Source organism: Culex quinquefasciatus, chromosome 3 (assembly GCF_015732765.1).
Source record: "Culex quinquefasciatus strain JHB chromosome 3, VPISU_Cqui_1.0_pri_paternal, whole genome shotgun sequence".
Taxonomy (NCBI): Eukaryota; Metazoa; Arthropoda; class Insecta; order Diptera; family Culicidae; genus Culex; species Culex quinquefasciatus.
In genome coordinates this window covers 162,520,901-162,542,003 of record NC_051863.1, presented here as the reverse complement: position 1 = coordinate 162,542,003, position 21,103 = coordinate 162,520,901, and the positions used below count along the sequence as shown (strand labels likewise).

The following is a 21,103-nucleotide window of genomic DNA, read 5'->3' as shown; positions in this document are numbered from 1 at the left end:
TATATAAATATATTTCTTTTTTATATGACATGATCAGAAAAGCTTGAACAATTTCTTTGAAAATATCTCAAAAAACGAGGCGACAACAAATAAAATGACACCAGTCAATGTAAAATTTTAGACAAGTTTTTAATTTCATATTCTATTTAATAAAAGTTTATGCAACAACTTTTTAAAAAAAGATTTTTTCAAACATCCATGTATTAAATATAAAATTAAAAAAAATACTCAATTTTAAGGTTTTAAGTAGGCCATAAATGCCTAATTAGGTTTTATAAGGGTTTTTAGAACAATGATAAAACCTGCACGTTTTAAAATGTTACTAGGGATATCGCTGAAAAGTTCAACTGTCTCAAAAAAAACTTTTGCAAAAAACATATTTTAAAATAATTTTTAACTTACTACCGCCAACTAGGTAAAAAACAGGAATACAGTCCGAATATGTAAGGAGATTCTAGAGCAATAAATTTAAAAATCGGTGTTCTGTGAAATTGTTTTGTTCTGTTCCTGTTTTATCCAAAGTCATTTAAAACTTCATGCAAAAAATGGCTAAATATTTGTCTAAACTCATTTCATTTGTCCTGATTTGCCCCACATGCCAGTGTTTGATGAAAAACTTTTTTGATTTGACTTTTTTTTCAGATTTTAAATCATAAATACCGTCTTCAGGGTGGCATTGGGTCTGGGGGTGAGATTGGGTCATACAAAAATGCTGAAATTTGTATGACCCAATCTCACCCCCAGACCCGATGTCACCCCTGATGACTGTATAAGTAGATATCTCAATCTTTTAAAAATATATAAATCAAATAGGAAATATTTAATTCGCTAGGCATTTTGCAGATAGGTAAACTAAATTTAACAATTTTCCGCTATACACTGAATATAAGTAAATCTTTCCCAGTTCCTGAGGGAACACCCTTGAAGGGTATCGGGGCCGGCATTTACAAAGCGGATTCAGTGGCAGTTTCATTCTCAACTTAATGTTAACATGTTAAGGTTAATGTTAACATTCCATACGTCGCCTCCCTAAGGTGTCGTGATAAGGTCCAGTTTGTGACGATACACTACCTTCCCTTTACTAAGCAATCGATTCCAGAAGAGAAAAGATCACCAGTTGTGTTGGTTCGAGCCGGGATTTGAACCCCGATCTACCGCTTACGAGGCGGAAGCGTTACCACTGGGCTACGTGGCTCGGTCACACACTGAATATGCTGCTGGTATATGCCGAATACAAATTATAATGTTTTAAATTTTTTATGGATCATGAGGTATTCAATTGTTCATCTATTTCCACAATCAAATTTTAATTTCCGGACCAAAATCTGATTTTTTGAAAAATTCTGGGAATTCCCGGTTTTGTAAAAAAATCCGATTTTTTGGCCCGGGAATTCTCGGGATCGACGCACATTTCTCTTGCGCGCTGAAACAGCTCTCTGAATGCACTCGAATATATTCCAGATGTTTTTGGTGCCCACGAGTGAATAATACTTATAATCATTGTGGCACTGTACTACACCCAGAACTCGGCATCGGCATACGAGAGGATAAAGAGCACGATTCGGTAGTAAAATGGTACTGTGTGCGGACGGAGAGGATAAATCCCAAAATTACCGAGAGTACTTTGCTCATGGGTTCATCTTCAAAAAAAGTTCATCTATCAAAAAAAAAGTACCGGTACCGAGACTCGAACCAAAGACCTTCGGAATATTGAACCGTGCCTTTGCCGCATGGGCCACCATGGTTTGGTGATTAAGTGGCGGTCATTTGTCCATATAAGCACTCAATAGGATGAACTGTTCCAATGAACGAATGAACACGCGAGAGGACTATACTCTCGCAAAATAGCACTTTCCTCACGTTTCTTTTCGTGAGGACTATCCCCTCGTTCTTTAACTTTGGGTGTATTAATTCAATGTTCACATGATCGAATCACACGGTTTGCTTTTTTTACTCATTTTTCTTTGCAAAGTGAAACTGAGAGCAAAATGCTCTCAATCCGTGCTCTGAACTTTTTTACTCACAGTTCAAGAGTTCCTTACTCTCGGGTTGTTGCTGTGCATCTTTGGGTGTAAAAACTGATTAAAAAATCAAAAAACTCTAATATAAAAAAAAAACAAGTTCAAGTGTCCACTCCGGGGAGTCTTACTCACGCCTAGACAAACTATTCACCTTTACCGGCGGTCCAAACCTTCATCACTGAACCCTTCCCTGCACCAAGTCGTCACCGGGTCGAAGTGAGTAATGATCGTCACGAGACATGTGTTATGACACTGGCTTTGGTAAACAACTTCATCTCTCTTCTTGCGGCGGCCTCCCTCCACGAGCGCACGATTTTGGGGACTTGGGGCGGGGAGGAGGGAAAAGAGTCAACCCAATAAGTGGTCCACGTGAGGAATTTGATGAAGTCCCGAACTGCTGCCGGTCGAACAGATGGGAAGCATGAGAGCTACTGTTTGTAAACTTGTGGGCAAAATATAAACAGTTTCTCTACTTTGTAATATTAATTATTGGAAGGGATTTGGGGTTTCGGGGACGAGCGAGGGGAGAAATCTGGCACATTAATTGGATTGGGGAATTAGATTTCTGTCGGAAAGATCATGACAGCAAAAAGTTGGCGGAAATTGGCGCAACATTTGCTTAGTTTGTTGTCAGAAATTTATTTGAAAAACAAACATTTTTAAGACAACAATAACAGAACAAAAATATTCAACTAAAGCAACGAAGCAAAATCAGAGCTTTAAAATCGTATGCAAGTGCATTTACCGACGGCAAATCGCCCATGTTCTGTACCGAGAAGTCTGTCAAAGGGGGCGTGCGTTTCGTCGTGTGTTCCCTAATCAAACGAGACAAGTTCAACGAAAAAATCGTAAAATTTACTTGATTCGCTGCGCGCTCCCCGGCTACAAATTTCTGTGTGGCATAATTTTTACAGCTGAACATGAAACGACGAAAAACTAACGTCAATTCGAAAAATGCATTCATTGGTTGCAAACACACCCAAAAGAAACTTCTTCTTAGAAGCCGTCTCGATTGGATCTCCCCCTTATGCTTAAGGTGAAACGCAAACGCGCCTCCTGCATTTTTTTTACTTCAAATTTTAAGCCCCCCTTTATTTCAGGCGGGCTAAACGGTGAAAAAATGCAACGCTTCTTGAACTTGTTTCTACGCGAACAATTTGCTGCACCTTTTATATGCAAATTATATGCTATTTAATGTTATGCGCACATGAACCTCCTCCCTGAGAGCGAGAGAAAGACACTGCGAGAGTGCACAAACCTCCGCGGAGTGCCGGCCATGAATACATAATAAAATTATTAAATATAATTACGATTTCGCCGAGAGGACGGCGAATGCGACGATCTCAGCGGCAGGGTTGCCAGCAATATAGATTTTTATTTAAAAAAAAACTAAACTCTTTTTAAATATGCAATTAAAAGATTGAAATAATATTTGAACAAAACTAATTTCTCTTTCCAAACAAATAAAACTAAATTTTAAAAAATAAAACAACGTAATGGAAAAACACAAAACATAATTTAAAAAAAGTGGTCTTGTTGTGACGAATTTGGTTTGAGTGTTTTATTTTGCTTCTTTGGCCTCGTCAGCAGAGGTATAATAACCGGACGTGCATCGTAATAAAATTGGACTGTTTGAGGGCTCACCGTGGCCATTGCAAGATCCCTTGTTTTATGTAGTTCATTGGTTATATGACTGCAAAGAAGTTTGTTGAGAAATGCGGCCATCTTCGCCAATTTTTTTTTTTGCTGAATCTCGTTTTTTATCCACCGTTCCAGAATCAATTTAATCAATTTTTCATCAATTCCCAACCTGATGTTAATCGGATTTTCGTCGCTTCCATCTAGACGTCCTCCCAGCAGTGCAATCACTGAATCTCCGATTCAATCTCCCGGGGTGGCCTCACGTACAATTGAAATGCCCCGCAGTCCCACCCCCCCCCCCCTCCTCCCAGCAACTTCCGCCTCCTCCCTCCTCGGACGATGCAGCTCGCGCGAACGAATTATAAATTTGATTTCAATTAGCAATAAATCTGCTATCGTTTTAACACCTTTTTTATAACGATCGTTAATTCGCGGCCGCCGCCGTCGTGTGCTGTTTTGCATTCATGTCTTTTTTCTCATCTCTTCGCGGAACCTTTTCTCTCTCCTCTCCTCGCCCCGTTGCTCACTTTACCGAAATTGACAGCTCGTAAATTGATAAATTGAAGTGTTATTTTCACTAAAAAGGGCTGCGCGCGCTTTCACGCCTTCGGGATCGATTAGCTGCGATCACGAAATCCGGGCTTGCCTGGCGGTGGCCAGGACCCTAATTTGGAACATTTCCTAAAAAACTTTAAAAATATAAAAAATCTAAAAAAAATCAAAATTAAAATTTATAAAATTAAGTCATAAATAGTGCATTTAGTTCTACTCAGTAAACTAAATCAAATGATAATTCAATCATAAAATTTATGAACCGCCCCTGTGTTTGAATGTGCGTGTATTCCAGTCAGATAAGACAACACATAGGTACCAAACTTGAAAAGACGCGAAAGCAGAGGAGGGGGACGCAACGTGATAACAGCAACAATTTAACAAGACTTCAACAAATTTATTTATTGGTCGTTTCTCATGCTCTCTTTGAGTGGTCTCGTGCGCTTGCATGCTGCTGCTGCTTCCTGGGTGGCTCAGCGCTCGTGTGTGTTACCGTCTCTTTCTCTCTTATTGAAATGAATCTCTCTATGCTTTTGTTTTAAGGTGAATTATATCACATTCAATTTGAGAGGAACATTTTGCCATAAGAGCAGTTCTCTACGGAATCGGTATTTTTTCTTCAATTTTAATTTTTGTATTTTTTAATCCGACTTAAACTTTTCTGGTGCCTTCGGTATGCCCAAAGAAGCCATTTTGCATCATTAGTTTGTCCATATAATTTTCCATACAAATTTCACAGCTGTCCATACAAAAATGATGTATGAAAATTCAAAAATCTGTATCTTTTGGAGGAATTTTTTGATCGATTTGGTGTCTTCGGCAAAGTTGTAGGTATGGATACGGACTACACTGGAAAAATATGATACACGGTAAAAAAAATTTGGTGATTTTTTTATTTAATTTTTAATCACTCAAATTTGATTTGCAAAAAAACATTATTTTTAATTTTTTTTTATTTTTTGATATGTTTTAGAGGACATAAAATGCCAACTTTTCAGAAATTTCCAGGTTGTGCAAAAAATCATTGACCGAGTTATGAATTTTTTAATCAATACTTATTTTTTCAAAAAATCGAAATATTGGTCGCAAAATTTCATATTTCGATGTAAAATCAAATTTGCAATCAAAAAGAACTTGAGTAAAATTTTGATAAAGTGCACCGTTTTCAAGTTAAATCCATATTTAGGTGACTTTTTTGAAAATAGTCGCAGTTTTTCATTTTTTTTAAATAGTGCAGATGTTTGCACACTTTTGGAAAAAATATTTTTGAAAAGCTGAGAAAATTTTCTATATTTTGCTTCTTCGGACTTTGTTGATACGACCATTAGTTGCTGAGATATTGCAATGCAAAGGTTAAAAAACTGGAAAATTAATGTTTTTTAAGTCTTACCCAAACAGCCCACCATTTTTTAATGTCGATATCTCAGCAACTAATGGTCCGATTTTCAATGTTAATATATGAAACATTTGTGAAATTTTCCGATCTTCATTATTTTCAAAATTTTCAAATCAATATAAACATTTTAAAAGAGCGTAATATTGAATGTTTGGCCCTTTTGAAATGTTAGTCTTGATTAGAAAATTTTGAAAATAGATTTTTCGAAAAGATCGGAAAATTTTCACAATTGTTTCATATATTAACATTGAAAATCGGACCATTAGTTGCATTAAAAAATGGTGGGTTGTTTGGGTGAGACTAAAAACACATCAATTTTCCTGTTTTTAAACCTTTGCATTGCAATATCTCAGCAACTAATGGTCGTATCAACAAAGTCCCAAGAAGTAAAATATAGAGAATTTTTTCAGCTTTTCAAAAATATTTTTTCCAAAAGTGTGCAAACATGTGCCCCAATTTAAAAAAATAAAAACTGCGACTATTTTCAAAAAAGTCACCTAAGTATGGATTTAACTTGAAAACGGTGCACTTTATCAAAATTTCACTTCAGTACTTTTTGATTGCAAATTTGATTTTACATCGAAAAATGAAGTTGAAAAATTTTTGCGACCAATATTTTGATTTTTTGAAAAAATAAGTATTGATTCAAAAATTCATAACTCGGTCAATGATTTTTTGCACAACCTGGAAATTTCTGAAAAGTTGGCATTTTATGTCCTCTAAAACATATCAAAAAATAAAAAAAAATAAAAATAGTGTTTTTCTGCAAATCAAGTTTCAGTGATAAAAAGTGAAATAAAAAAAAAATTTTACCGTGTATCATATTTTTCCAGTGTAGTCCGTATCCATACCTACAACTTTGCTGAAGACACCAAATCGATCAAAAAAATCCTTCAAAAGATACAGATTTTTGCATTTTCATACATCATTTTTATATGGACAGCTTCCAAATTTGTATGGAAAATTATATGGACAAACTAATGATGCAAAATGGCTTCTTTGGGCATATCGAAGGCACCAAAAAAGTTTCAGTCGGATTAAAAAATACAAAAAAAAATCGAATGACCGAAATCCTAGAGAACTGCTCTATTGTTATAATTTTAAAGTGACATAAGTGGCTGATGCAAACAACTCAAAGCTACGGTTAAAAGCATGAATACGTAACTACGCGTATCTTTTTATTTTTCTATCGCGATAGAAAGTAGGGGAACAGCATCTAATTCCAGCGTGCCTCTAATGTTGGCAGGTCAGAACTTTGACATTCAATTAAAGCTCATTAAAAGCGATTTCAACAGAAATCGAGTGATAAATAGCTCAATAAGAAGTGAGCAAGCAAGTTTCTATCAAAAGTTTAGCAAAACTAGTTGTTTAAATAGTGAAAATCAGCAAATTGGATGGAGTTAGGAGCGAGTGCTTAACCTGCCAAAGATACGAGAATTTCCCCTAATGTGTGTTACCTGAAATTTTCGGGAAATATCCCAAACTGATTAATTCGGATACTTTTTTTTTCATGATGTCTATTTGAAGCTTTTATGACGGGCGTTGGTAATTAGAATTCGCGCGCGCTGATATGACCGTAGGAGAATGGCCGCATGACAGCCGCAGAACAAAATTTTGGCTGTTGTCAAAGGTGGCCTTGAGTTTTCAGCTGACTTTTTGGAAAATATTCAAAACAAACCAGGTTGACAGGCAAATCATAGCTGAATTTCAGTTCAACTTGCTGATATTTTATTGCAAAGCTAATCTTTTTTTTTTAAGCGTGAATTGAATAAATTTTGTGAAATCGAGAGTAAGTTTTTCAAAGTCTGTCTTGACCTTTTACAAAATAAGTTTCCACTGTTTGAATTTACAGTTTGAGGCATTCGTTTGGAAAATTATCTGTATAAGATTAAAGTTTTAAAAAAACATTTCGCTGTATAAATTAATCAAAACATGGTTAGAGAAGTATCTGTTATTGCCTCAATATGGATAATGGTCATTTTTTATTTCGTGTTCGAATGAATTGTTCATTATTTAAAGACAAATATTTTTAAAATTGATTATATTAAATGATTACGTTATTTTAAATTATTTGAAGTCGAATGTATTTTTTTTTTATTATTAAACGCATGGATTAGATTTAGCATAAATAGATTTATGCGTTTTTTTTTTTGATTTTCAAAATATTTTTTTCATGTTTCAATTTTTATTTGTTCTTTAGTTCAGTTTATAATTCAAAAACCTTTTTTGCATTTCCGTCGTGAAATTACTTACTTTTCCTATCATTCTTGAACGATGAAAAAGCCTACTTTTCGGTACCAAAAATAACAGAATCGAATAAAAACATTTTTCTAAAAAAAATGCTGAAAAGTTGAATTTTTCAGAACTTGTTTCGAAAAGTAATACTTTTCAACATTATTTTGATTTAAACGTGAAAAAATACATGAACATTTGAGTTATAAATTCACTCAAAGGGTGTTTTTTGGAATTGCAAAAAATGTTGTATGCAACTCGTTGCAAATCTTGATTTTTTCAGCACCCGTCGTATTTATCCCACTCGGTGATCCTCGTTTGATTAATGAACGACGTGCTTAAAAAAAATATCTTTTGCTACTTGTTGCATAAACTGCTATTATGATTTTCTTTTAATTTGGATCTAAACAATAATATTGTGGAACTAAGAAGATTTCCAAATTTTCGCAAGATAAAAATTGTTGACATTTTGTTTTTGCTTTTTGAAAACACATCAGTATCTATAGGCCTCGAGAAATACGTGACCAAATCGAGAGAGAACGGGAAAAACGGAAATTTTAAATTTGAAATTCGGAGGCTTCGAAGGTTTTTTTTTTATAATTGCTTCTCTTGTCAAATCCATTGTTAGAATATCCAATAACATCAAAATGATCTATAGTACAACTGATAGTTGAAAGAAACTCCAAAACTCTATTAGGTTTTTAGATGTTACTATTACAATGGAAAAAAAAATTCGAGTATCTCAGTAAATTAAACACAAGAAACAAAAATCATGAGACCAGATCATTGATTTGGTCTGACAAGCGATGGATTAAAATAAAATGGTAACTTTTGAAACACCGAATAATTTCTAAACATCCAACAGAAATGTTTTGTATGTATTGACTTTTTAGCCAACACAAACTTATACCTCAAAAAATAAATCAGGGCTAGATAAAAACAGGCTTACACTCTTTCCATTCTTAAACGGCACGTGTTTTTTTTTTTTGAATCCCCCCTCGGAGGTCACCAGCCCAATTTGCCTATGATTAATCGTTCGGGAACCGATTCGATGCTCGCTCAATCATTATTCAATCCCCAAAGCTCCCCAATAGGAGATCCGCAGGTCAATTATCACTTTGACCCACAAGGATTCCAGTCCAGTCGTCACTGACTACGACCAGTTATGAGCGATTACCTTAAGTGAGTGGTGAGCCCCTCGCGGAGAGAGCATGGCGAGCGCACAAATTAATAACCAAGGAATCCGTCAACGGGCCCAGCATGGAATGCACTTCCATGCTGTTTTTGTGTTCTCTCGCGGTGGAGAAATTAGTCAAAGTATTAAGACACACACACACACTCGCAATGATTAAATTTGATACTTAATGATTAGTAGCTTCCCTGGCTCATCTCACAGCTCGTGACTGCACGACCCAAGCCGACACGCGTCGTAATTGAATGTTTTCCCCCCACCCCCCAAATCCCAGCATTCGTCGGTGGGGGGGAAATTTTACGAGAAAATGGCTTAATGCGCCACTTAATCTCTTTTGCTTTGGTGTGAGCGGCGACGACACCAACGAACTCGCAAGAAGTGGTGAGTCAAAGTTCATGAATGAAAGTGCAGTCTGCAGTCGGGGCATTTAATATCGGAATAAAGATTGAATTTTATTGCTTTGTCGTGAGGGGGAAATGTGGGAAATTGTCGCGAAGCGCAGTTTTTCCGCGACTTGGGTATCGTAAAATGCAAGTACATTTCCTGCCATGCGTGAATCTTTGATCTGCGAGCAGATGATGGAAGAGTGCTGTTTGTGATGCGTGTCAATGGTGTTGTGTTTTTGTTGAATGAGTAGAAATTCGTTTATTTTTACACTACTTATAGATCGAAGTGAAGAAACTTACATGAATTTTGATTGAATGACTGAAAAAAAATTTACTTTTTTGGAACAAATTTTCAAGATTTTTGATGCTAAAACTGTTTCCAATGTTTTTAACGTTTTTTTTTAGATTGGTTTTATAACCAGGAGAAGCAATTTCTCATCAATCCGTTAACCACATCATCCCATATTTGGGGTTGAGACTCATCAAAAAAGATCGTTTGCATAACGAAGATCTATTTTAAAAAAAAGGATAAAAAAATTCATTTAAAAAAATACACCAGTATCTTGATTTTTTTTTATTTCTCAAACTGAAATTTCAGCTATCCACGTTTTACGTGTGGCAAAACTTCAAATTTAAATCGTCTGTTAGCTTGCTCAAATCATGAAAAATCGTTATAGAACTTTCAGAATTGATAACAAGTCATGTTTACAATCAACATACTCGAGTTTCACAAAATGAATCTTCGGACAATTTTGTATTTATGTAACCCCTTATATCTTGATCTCCGTAACAGTGTTCCCAGATTGTCAAATTTTATGAGTTATTGGAATGCTCTTCCAAGCAACTATTCAATGATGTATGCAAATTTGAAGTGACTAGGGGAACTATTCCCTTTCTCAGCCTATTTCTATTATCGGCCTATCAGCACTTTGATCATGAATTACAGCTTTCATAAAGTGTTTTTGACTGTTCCAAAGTAATAAATAGTTCAAATAAAAGTGAGCAAGCAACTCTTCATTGTTGATACATCTGAAAATGTTGATTTAATAGCGGAAAACGGCAAAAGTGATGAGAATTGGTCGAACGGCTTAGTGTGATTAAAATGGGTATATTTCCCCTACATCATCAATTTGAAAGTTCTTTATATTTAATTTAAGTCTTGATCATGGCAGTGTTCCCAGCTCTCTTTTAACGAAGAACAAAGCAAACTGTTTGCTCTAGAGCAATTCTCTACAAAATCGGTCTTTTTTTTATTTTAATTTTTGATTTTTTTAATCCAGCTTAAAATTTGTTGGTACCCAAAGAAGCTATTTTGCACCATTAGTTTCCAAATAATTTTCCATACACATTTGGCAGCTTTCCATACAAAAATGATATATGAATATTAAAAAATCTGTATCTTTTGAAGGATTTTTTTGATCAATTGGGTGTCTTGGCCAAAGTTGTAGGTATGGAAAAGAACTACACTGAAAAAAATAAACGCGGTAAAAAAATTTGTGATTTTTAGTTTCACTTTTGTCCTCAAAAATTGATTTGTAAAAAAAAAACACTATTTTAATTTTTTTTCTGATATCTTTTAGGGGACATCAAATGCCAACTTTCAAGAAATTTCCAGAATGTGTAAGAAAAAATTGACCGAGTTATGAATTTTGGAATCAACACTGAAGTTTTCAAAAAATCAAAATATTTGGTCGCTAAATTTTTTCAACTTCATTTTTCGATGTTAAATCAAATTTGCAACTAAATAGTTCTTTAGTGAATTTTGTAGAATAAAGTGTATTGTTCTCAAGTTATAGTCATTTTTATGTAACTTTTTTGAAATATTCCTTTTTTTAGCAAAAGCAAAATATAGAGAATTTTCTCAGTTTTTCAAAAATATTTTTTTTTCAAAGGTGGGCAAACATAGGCACAAATTAAAAAAAAATTAAAAACTGCGACTATTTTCAAAAAAGTTACCTAAAAATGGCTATAACTTGAAAACGGTGCACTTTATCAAAAATTCACCAAAGTACTTTTGATTACAAATTCGATTTTACATCGAAAATAAAGTTGACATTTTTTGCGACCAGCATTTCAATTTTTTCACAAAATCAGTATTGATTTAAAAAATTATAACTTGGTCGAAGATTTTTTGCCCATTTTGGAAATTTCTGATTAGTTGGCATTTATGAGTCCTAAAACATATCAGAAAATTAAAAAAATAAAAATAGTGTTTTTTTTTCAAATCAAGTTATAGTGACAAAAAGTAAAATTAAAAACCACCAAATAATTTTTACCGTGTATCATTTTTTTACCGAAGACACCAAATCGATCAAAAAATTCATTAAAGAGATACAGATTTTTGAATTTTCATGCATAATTTTTGTATGGACAGCTACCAAATTTGTATGAAATATTAAATGGACAAACTAATGATGCAAAATGGCTTCTTTGGGCATACCGAAGGCACCAAAAAACTTTCAGCAGAATTGAAAAAATACAGAAATTAAAATTAATAAAAAAAAGACAGATTATGTAGAAAACCACTCATCTATATTTGCATTTATCTTGTTTGTTTTATGTTTGTTTCTGATGGTTTTGGCTAATACTACCACCTTCTATTTTTTTTCTTTTGTCTATTTTGTTTTTTTTATGTTGTTACAGCCACATTTTTATTTTTTTTTTTGCATTTTTCACATTTTTTATTCTAAAATGAAATTGTTTTCATTTAAATTGTTTAAAAATGCTTAGAGGCATAGTCTGGCGTTGTACAAAAATACTGCATACTTATTTTTACATATAAAATAGATAATATAAGTGAAAAAATCATCCAAGTTTGAACCCAGAAAAAATCACATTTTGTAAACATTCGCAAACCCGAGCAGACGGAAATAACTTAGGAATAACATTTTTTGATATTGGAAAATACCAGGCCAATAACATTTTATGTTATTTATAACATGAATTGTTATTTTTCGTTATGATTTTTTTGTTATTGGATTGTTATTGTAATAACAGATTAATAACATTTTTAGTTATTCTTCGAACAAATCTTTGTTATTATTTTTTGTTATTTTAACAACTAATCCGATCATCCCAATAACAGTTGAAGGTATTCTTCCATAACAAAAAATGTTATTCCCAAGTTGTTTTGGCTTCCAACCAATATCAGCTCAATAACAAATTTTGTTATGATAACAAAAACTGTTATTAAACTCTTATGTAAAACTGGATTTTCCAAGAAGATTCCACAACATTTTCTGTTATTTTAACAGTATTTGTTATTGAAATGGCATGAATTTTGTTATTACCGTCTGCCCGGGAAGTCCCGTGAAACAAGTCGCACCTCCAACCTTATAATTATCTAAAATTTTAACATTGCTTCCTTCCAATGTTTTTTAAGATCAAAAATTGGTTGAAAAAAAAAAGATTTTTGACTAATTTTTAGATTGAGCCTAGAGACGAAAATGGGTTGAAAAGGTTTAAGTTTTGATATCTCATGGCAGTGTTGCCAGCTCTTTTTTACGAAGCACAAAAGTATGCTTCTGGAGTAATCTTTAGCTAAAATTTGGAAAAATAACAATATTTGGCAAAATAGAGCTCATAAGTTTATACAGTGTCGCTAGTTAATTTTGTGACAAATTTTTTCAAACATTTTTTTAAATTTTATTCAATTTTATGTGAAAATTAATTTTTCATGAAATAATTTTCTGCAATAGTTTAATTTTTAGTGGAATATTTTTAAACTTTCTGTTTTGTTATGTAGATAATTTCTACAACAAATTTATTAACAAAAAAATATGAACGTTTGAAAAACATCGAACATTTCTCACTAAGAAAATCTAATTGTGAAAAATAAATAGGTTATTGCCTTTGGGGTTATTTTTCTTCGACAGACATTTTAAGTAATTTTTCTCTCAAGGAGATGGGAAGGGGGGCAAAATTGAAAATGCCTCGTGCTGCCGATATCTCGCGTGGCCTTAACAAAAAATCAAAAACGCAAATCACTTAAAAATTCTGACCAAAATTGAATAAACTCGAGAGGGTTCAGGTGGGGCAAACGGCGCGGGGAGCGGCTGCAAGAAAAATGAAGTTGAAAAATCTATTTTTATTAATATTTGTCTTTATTATGCTAACTTTTTCCCCCCTCCTAACTCCTTTCCGCTCTGCTTCAAATATGGTCGCTCACTCGCGCAGAATATTTATTCTCGAAAAAGAAAAACACATATCTGACAATCAATTTTGACATCTTCTCTTCTCGGTGAAACCGTCGTCATCTTGGTCGCCGCTACCGAACAGTAGCAGCTTCGTCTGAGTAGAATCCAACCCTTTTCCCCTCTTCCTCACGAGTCCTTCCTCATTTTTTTAGAGAGAGCGGGAGAATCGGTTGAAAAATGTAGATGATGAATATTTTCATCAGTTAACTTGTTTTTTTTTCTCTTTCCCTCATCATCGTCGTCACCTTCTCCATCATCATCTTGGCGTAAATTTATTCCCCTCAGGCTTTCGTTTCAAGAATTCCCCCCCTCAACCACTCTTTTCTTTTTTCAGAAATGGAAATATTTCAAATTACTGACCAACGGTAGTACAGCAAAACAAAATCGATCGACTCTAACGAAATTTGTTGCTTTAAAAGTCAATTAAATTTAATTTTGCTCGAGCGCCCCTCGCGGGCGCTTCACCCCCCTGAGAACACCCCTGTCGCAAACTTTTTTTTTTCGTTAATTACGCGCGATTCGAAGACCTATGCATAAATTATTTTGCTTTCGAAACTTTTTTTTTCTCTGTGCTGAAAAAAGTTGAAGCTACGAAAATGGAATGGATTGATTTTTTGACCCCCTGATGATGGCTGGGAATGGAGTGAAAATATTATTGTTTTTAGCCGAGTAGACGCGAGCATTTGCCGGGCAGACGCCAAATTAATTTGCGGCGATGGTTTTTTTTTTTGCAGGTTCGTTACATTTGCTGTGTGACGGGTTTGGGAACCAATTTGACATCTGGATTTTAAAAGATGGGAAAAGTGACAAATGGCAACACTGGCTGCTACATTTGAATTATTTGTTTTTTTTTTTTTTATTGAATTTATTCAATAAAACAAACTGCAAATCAAATTTTTAATGTTAAATAATCAAAATAAAAATAACAAACAATTTCCCTTTTTTCCCCAGGAACCCCCATCAACCGCCTCCCCATCATGGCCAAGTCGGTGCTGGATCTGTACGAGCTGTACAACCTGGTGATTGCCCGCGGCGGCCTCGTCGACGTGATCAACAAGAAGCTCTGGCAGGAGATCATCAAGGGTTTGCATTTGCCGTCGAGCATCACCAGTGCGGCGTTCACGCTGCGGACACAGTGAGTATATTTTTGGGGGGTTGACAATACAATCATTATATTTTTTTTTGGTACAAAATTTCGAAACAAGTGGACAAAGTCTCGCGGATTGACAGGAGATCGACACGGGGCCCGAAATGTCATCATCATTTGTCAATACGGGGGAAAAATGTCGACGACGTTTGCGGTTACCGACGATTGATGGATTTCGAAATCGGGGTTTCCTTTTTTATCTGTTATCAGTTAAGTTTAAGGCGTGATTTAAAAAAAATATCATTAGCTGATTTTTTAAATTTAAAAACAAGCATGTTTTCAGATTGTTGCCCTCACTACATCTGATGGAGTGATAAATGAATAAATGAATAAATGAATAAATGAATAAATGAATAAATGAATAAATGAATAAATGAATAAATGAATAAATGAATAAATGAATAAATGAATAAATGAATAAATGAATAAATGAATAAATGAATAAATGAATAAATGAATAAATGAATAAATGAATAAATGAATAAATGAATAAATGAATAAATGAATAAATGAATAAATGAATAAATGAATAAATGAATAAATGAATAAATGAATAAATGAATAAATGAATAAATGAATAAATGAATAAATGAATAAATGAATAAATGAATAAATGAATAAATGAATAAATGAATAAATGAATAAATGAATAAATGAATAAATGAATAAATGAATAAATGAATAAATGAATAAATGAATAAATGAATAAATGAATAAATGAATAAATGAATAAATGAATAAATGAATAAATGAATAAATGAATAAATGAATAAATGAATAAATGAATAAATGAATAAATGAATAAATGAATAAATGAATAAATGAATAAATGAATAAATGAATAAATGAATAAATAAATAAATGAATAAATGAATAAATGAATAAATGAATAAATGAATAAATGAATAAATGAATCAATGAATAAATGAATAAATGAATAAATGAATAAATGAATAAATGAAAAGATGAATGAATAAATGAATAAATGAATAAATGAATAAATGAATAAATGAATAAATGAATAAATGAATAAATGAATAAATGAATAAATGAATAAATGAATAAATAAATAAATGAATAAATGAATAAATGAATAAATGAATAAATGAATAAATGAATAAATGAATAAATGAATAAATGAATACATGAATACATGAATAAATGAATAGATGAATAAATGAATAAATGAATAAATGAATAAATGAATAAATTAAATGAACCCTTTTTTTTAAGAAGAGAGTTAGGTATATTTTAATGTCAAATTAAACGTAAAAAATTACAGTCGTAATGGAAATCACTTCACAATCTCTCATGAGTTCTGATTGACAACAAAACGTGATGAATTCGTGATATGAAATGAGTTTTTCGTTCCCAACATCGCTAACAAGCAGGAAAAAAAAAATCTCCATTTAAATTGCAAATTAAACGATTTTCTCCTCCAGCCAGCCGTTTGCATTTTCTTGAAGCTTGATGCACCCATCCATTGAACCCATCAAAAAGCCAGCGAGCCAGCGTGGAATGCTATAAAACCTATAAAACAAGGGCGGTCCCAGGACGATAAATCATCATCCTTTGGAGAACTCAAGGGAAAACTTCTCCACCCGATCGAAGTGCATAAATTTGCAAGATCGTCGTTGTTTCCAGACTTCGCGAAGAAAAAGCTGCAAAAAGACCTCGATCATCGCGCAAGATGATGGAAAAATGATGGAATTGAAATCGGTTTTATAGCCATTATTTCTGGTTCCTGACGTGGTCCAGCAAAGTCATAATTTATGCCCATCGCTTCGCGATGCGTTTCGATCAACCTTTACGAAACCATGTCAAGATGAGAGCTGCTCAACGCACTGGCAGTGCTGCTAGTTTTTTGTAACATTGCTTAAAGTTTAGATGAAAAATTATTCGTATTTTAAAATTGCTACGAATTTTTTTAATTGGCAACACTGCAAAAAAATCGAGCAAATTGATAAATATGACAATCTGGCAACACTGCCTCTCGCAAAGGGGGAAGCGACCGTCAGTGAAGCGAATCAGTGCTTCCTGTCCTGGCTACCCTGCCTCCTCCTCCGTTGGCGTCGTCGTCGTCGTCGTCGTTTTCTGACGAATGACGACGACATCTTGATGAATTAATTGACTTATTTCGCTTTAAACGCGTTTTCACGGCGCGACTGCAAGAAGTCAAAGCAAAAAAAAAAGAAAGATGGCGTCGCTCACCAATCATTTTGAGAGCGCGCGAGTGAGTGATTTCCGCTTGATTTTTTCTACTATTTCTCGTAACTTTTTTTATCGTGAAAAATGGCGCAGCAATTAACCGGTTTCCAGTTGGTCGAAATGGATCCGCGTCTGACGCGTGTGACGTTTGACGTTATTTATTTGCCCATGGATAAGTTTCAAAATGCAACATTGTCCAATCGCGCCATATTTGCCGACCATTAATTTTGAAACGTGATTTCCCACACACTCATACTCACTCGCTCACTCTGTGAGAGCACTAATTACCAACACAAAACATCAATTAAACAGCGACTGAGCACACAATCGTAACACCTCTAAAGAGACAGACAGAAAGAGAGAGAGAGAGAAAAAAGCACAATATTTACCTATTCAAATTTCAAATATTATCATACTCGCGTCGCGACGCCGAGACCCACTTCTCCAAATTGATAGTGAAAAATGAATTATTTATATGGAAAAGAGTAAAGTGGTTTCTAATTTGAAAAGTGACCACCTCTTCCCTCCCCCTCCCCCTTCTTGAAGCCCCCAATTCGTGAACGAACGAACAATCAATTACACGATATCACAAATACACGTGCAGCAGCAGCACACACACTGTTCGGTGTTTGCACAATTAAGTGATTGTTTGGGCTGAAATTGTGGTGTGGTGGTGGTCACACTTCTCACCTCATGATTCGAACGCTTGAAAGATGTGCGAAATGTTCGCCGGTGTGAGTTTTATCCCAAAACTAATGTTTGATTGCTTCGTGTTTGATTTGATTCTGCGTTGTTGTCTGAACACTTAATCAACGCAAATAAATCTGTGCACTCGAAAGCAATTGCCATGATTTCACAGCAATTTACGCAAAAAAAAATAGTTTCAATGAGCACTCACTGAGAGAGAAAATCGAAAATGATCGAGACTCTCTTCTCTCTTGCTTGCGAAATCGGTCAAACGAAAGCTCAAAATATCAATAACGTGATTTTCGGGAGCAAATGCGATCTCACTAATACATTCGCATGTTAAACGTCAGACGCCGCTGGCAGTCACTTTGCACAAACGACTAAGGGAGCGTTCTTTTATTACGTAACGCACTTGAGGGAGAGGGGTCTAGCTCATTTCCCCGAATGACATTTCCCCGAATGCCATTTCCCCGAAAATCATTTCCCCTAATTGGCCACATCCCCGAATACCACTTCCCCTAATCAGCCACATCCCCGAATGCCATTTCCCCGAATATCATTTCCCCTAATCGGCTATATCCCCGAATGCCATTTCCCCTAATCGGCCATTTCCCCGAATGCCGTTTCCCCGAAATGACACTTACGCCAATTGCCGTTTATTTAAATTTAAAATTACTCGAATTTGCATATCCCTAATCATCATTTTCGCTAAAGCCTTTTCCATGACTAACAGTTATTTTCTTTCTCAATTTTACCGAACAAACAGCTTTTTCGGGTATGCTGATGATCTCACTGTTGATTAAATGTTGTAAATTGGGTAGTAAAGCCCTTTGTCAATTTTTATGAACAACGGTAAGAAACACGATTGAAAACCATTTCTGATAACTTTTTTTATTCATTTTTATGCAAAAAAAAGTTTTTGACAAGACAACATTTTTCCGATGGATCAACTATGCCCCCCCTGGATCGAGCTGTCAAGTAGGAGCTTTTCTGCCAAGAAGGGCCGTGAAGTGAATTTTTAGAAATTGAATTAAAAATCCCTTTTAAATCCTTTGCGGTCGTACAAAGGGTCATTGTACTTAGTAAAGCTTATTTTTCTTGTGAACAATAATATCACAAATTTAAGCTTAATTTTAGGACCAAATTACTAGATTTTTTGTTGTTCAATTAACATTTGTATTCAACCGCATGATTAAATGTTGTTTTTGAGAAATTTGCAAGGAATTTTTTTTTTCGAATTTTGTTCAAGAACGCAAAAATCGAACAAATAGGTACATAAGGCTGGTATAAATTTTTGTTGATTATACTTTTCGCCAAATCCCAAACCAGCAATGCGAATAAAATGATCAGTGTGAACGGGGTTCTGTACTACGAAAATCGCACGGTTTGTTTTCTGAATCATAAAAATAACAAAATTTCTATTGCATTATTATTATCATGTCTATAAGAAAAAGGTATTTGTTTTGAGAATGTATAAAATAGTCTGTAACAATATTCATTGTATTTGAATGAATAGTACCAAACCTTACAACACCCCTTCCCCCTAAAATGCTACGTCTGTTCTGAGTGAAGCCAAAAGAAAGTTGATCATTCAAGGCCAATACGAACCTTTCAAGAAATATTATATGTAGTTTGATGTGATAAAAATTGCCATCATTTTTTCTTACACAGTCGACTCTCTGGTCTATCGATGAATTCTTCAGTCCCTGTTTGCTTTAAAAATCTCTTCCGGTTGTCAATAATTTCAGTTTTCATGGCTTGCATAGACATTTTTCTTGGCGAAACGAAGCTTTAAAGGGTGTTTGACATTAGTTTGGTTTTGTTTGATGGACGTTGCCATGATTCTCTCCCATAGCTGGGTATCAAGAAAAAAATATTTTCAATCGAGTCTTCATTTTGCATCGTTCTGTAATCTGATGATTCTCTTCCTCGACGGTCCCTTGGATATTGACAAGCAGAGAGTCGACTGTAAAATGCTATTTCCGAACGCGGTCAAGCCGAAATGCCCGGTGCCCAGGAGCGCGCGCTCCGGGGCACCGGGCATTTCGGCTTGACCGCGTTCGGGGAAATGGCGTTCAGGGAAATGACTATTCAGGGAAATGACTATTCAGGGATATGACTAATCGGGTAAATGGCATTCGGGATTGTGGCCCATTCGGGAAAATGGCATTCGGGAATGTGGACGATTAGGGGAAATGGGAAATTCGGGTAAATGGAATTCGGGGAAATGACTATTAGGGGAAGTGTCTTTTCGGGGAAGTGGCATTCGGGGAAATGTCCCTTCGGTAATATGGGTTTCGGGAAAATGTCATAGATTCGAGGGAGAGGGGTCGAATGATGTGTTACGCTCGATACAGATTTGTTTTAATTCGCATGGACATTTTGGAGGGAGTCTAAAAATCAAAATTTTTGGAGAGTGAAAATGCTACAGTCCTCGAAAAAATCCTGAGAGAGAGAGCGAGAGAGCGATGAATGCATGTTGGTCAGCTTTAGAGGTGGGCAAAAAAAGAGCGAGCCGCTCAAAGAGCCGGTTCACTAAAAAGAGCGAACGAACCGTGGCTCACAAAAAAAGAACCGCGGTTCTTTTTTAAACTCCGGTCTTTTGAAAGAACCGTTTCAATGGCTTTATTTTTGACATAAATATAATTTATTGAATTTCCAAAAAAAAATGTATTAAATTTGTTTTTGAGAATTGGAAATGCAATTTCAAATATTTCAATGCTTATAAAAATTAATCCCAAAAGGTAATGATTTGTTAAAAAATTACCAAAAACCTACTGAATAGTTTAGAGATATTATCGATTAAATCAGAATGTATAAAAAAATCACAGAATATTTTCTCCAAATAAAATGTTACCATTATTTCAATTCATGTAGAAATAAATACAAATTTAAAATCAAAAGCAATTTTTCCGGCATCCTAGATTTAAGTTTGGATACCATTCTATTACATTGACATTGGGTCTGGGGGGTGAGATTGGGTCAAAGTGATTTTTTACGGATTTTACCATTTCTCAGGTTCTTCTCAATGAAAATGAATTCTTTTGAAAGGGTTGTGTAGGGGACATCTTAAGATGACTTCACTGAAAAAATCTCGTTCCTTGAACAAATCCTGTTATTTTGGAAGATGTCTAAAGTTGGGATACGTTTTTGGCCAAAAATGACCTCTCGAAAAATCATTTTTCTAATATTTTTGTAAGAATTGCTCGAAAACTACCCAAATGTTTGAAAATCTCCACTTCAAACATTGTAGCGTGTCAATACGATTCCCTCGAACAAGAAACACTGTTGCATGACTTGTTTATACCATATCGTTGTATTTGAGCATCACTTTAGTTTCATTTGACCCCCTCTAAGGGGTGAGATTGGGTCAATTTTCAAACAATTGGCATTTAAGGTAGTGTTCATCAAAATCCATCGTATTTTGGGAAAATGTTAGTAAACT

At 34.5% G+C, this 21,103-nt stretch overlaps 1 protein-coding gene across 2 annotated transcripts in view; it reads left to right on the top strand.

The window, feature by feature from the left end:
• LOC6047340 (protein dead ringer) overlaps positions 1-21,103 on the top strand; it is a 148,410-nt gene that overhangs the window by 108,002 nt on the left and 19,305 nt on the right. For both annotated transcript variants that reach the window (XM_038262820.1, XM_038262819.1), the window contains exon 6: positions 14,568-14,751. In XM_038262820.1, the coding sequence (XP_038118748.1) occupies positions 14,568-14,751 (184 nt within the window). The remainder of the gene's footprint in view (positions 1-14,567; positions 14,752-21,103) is intronic.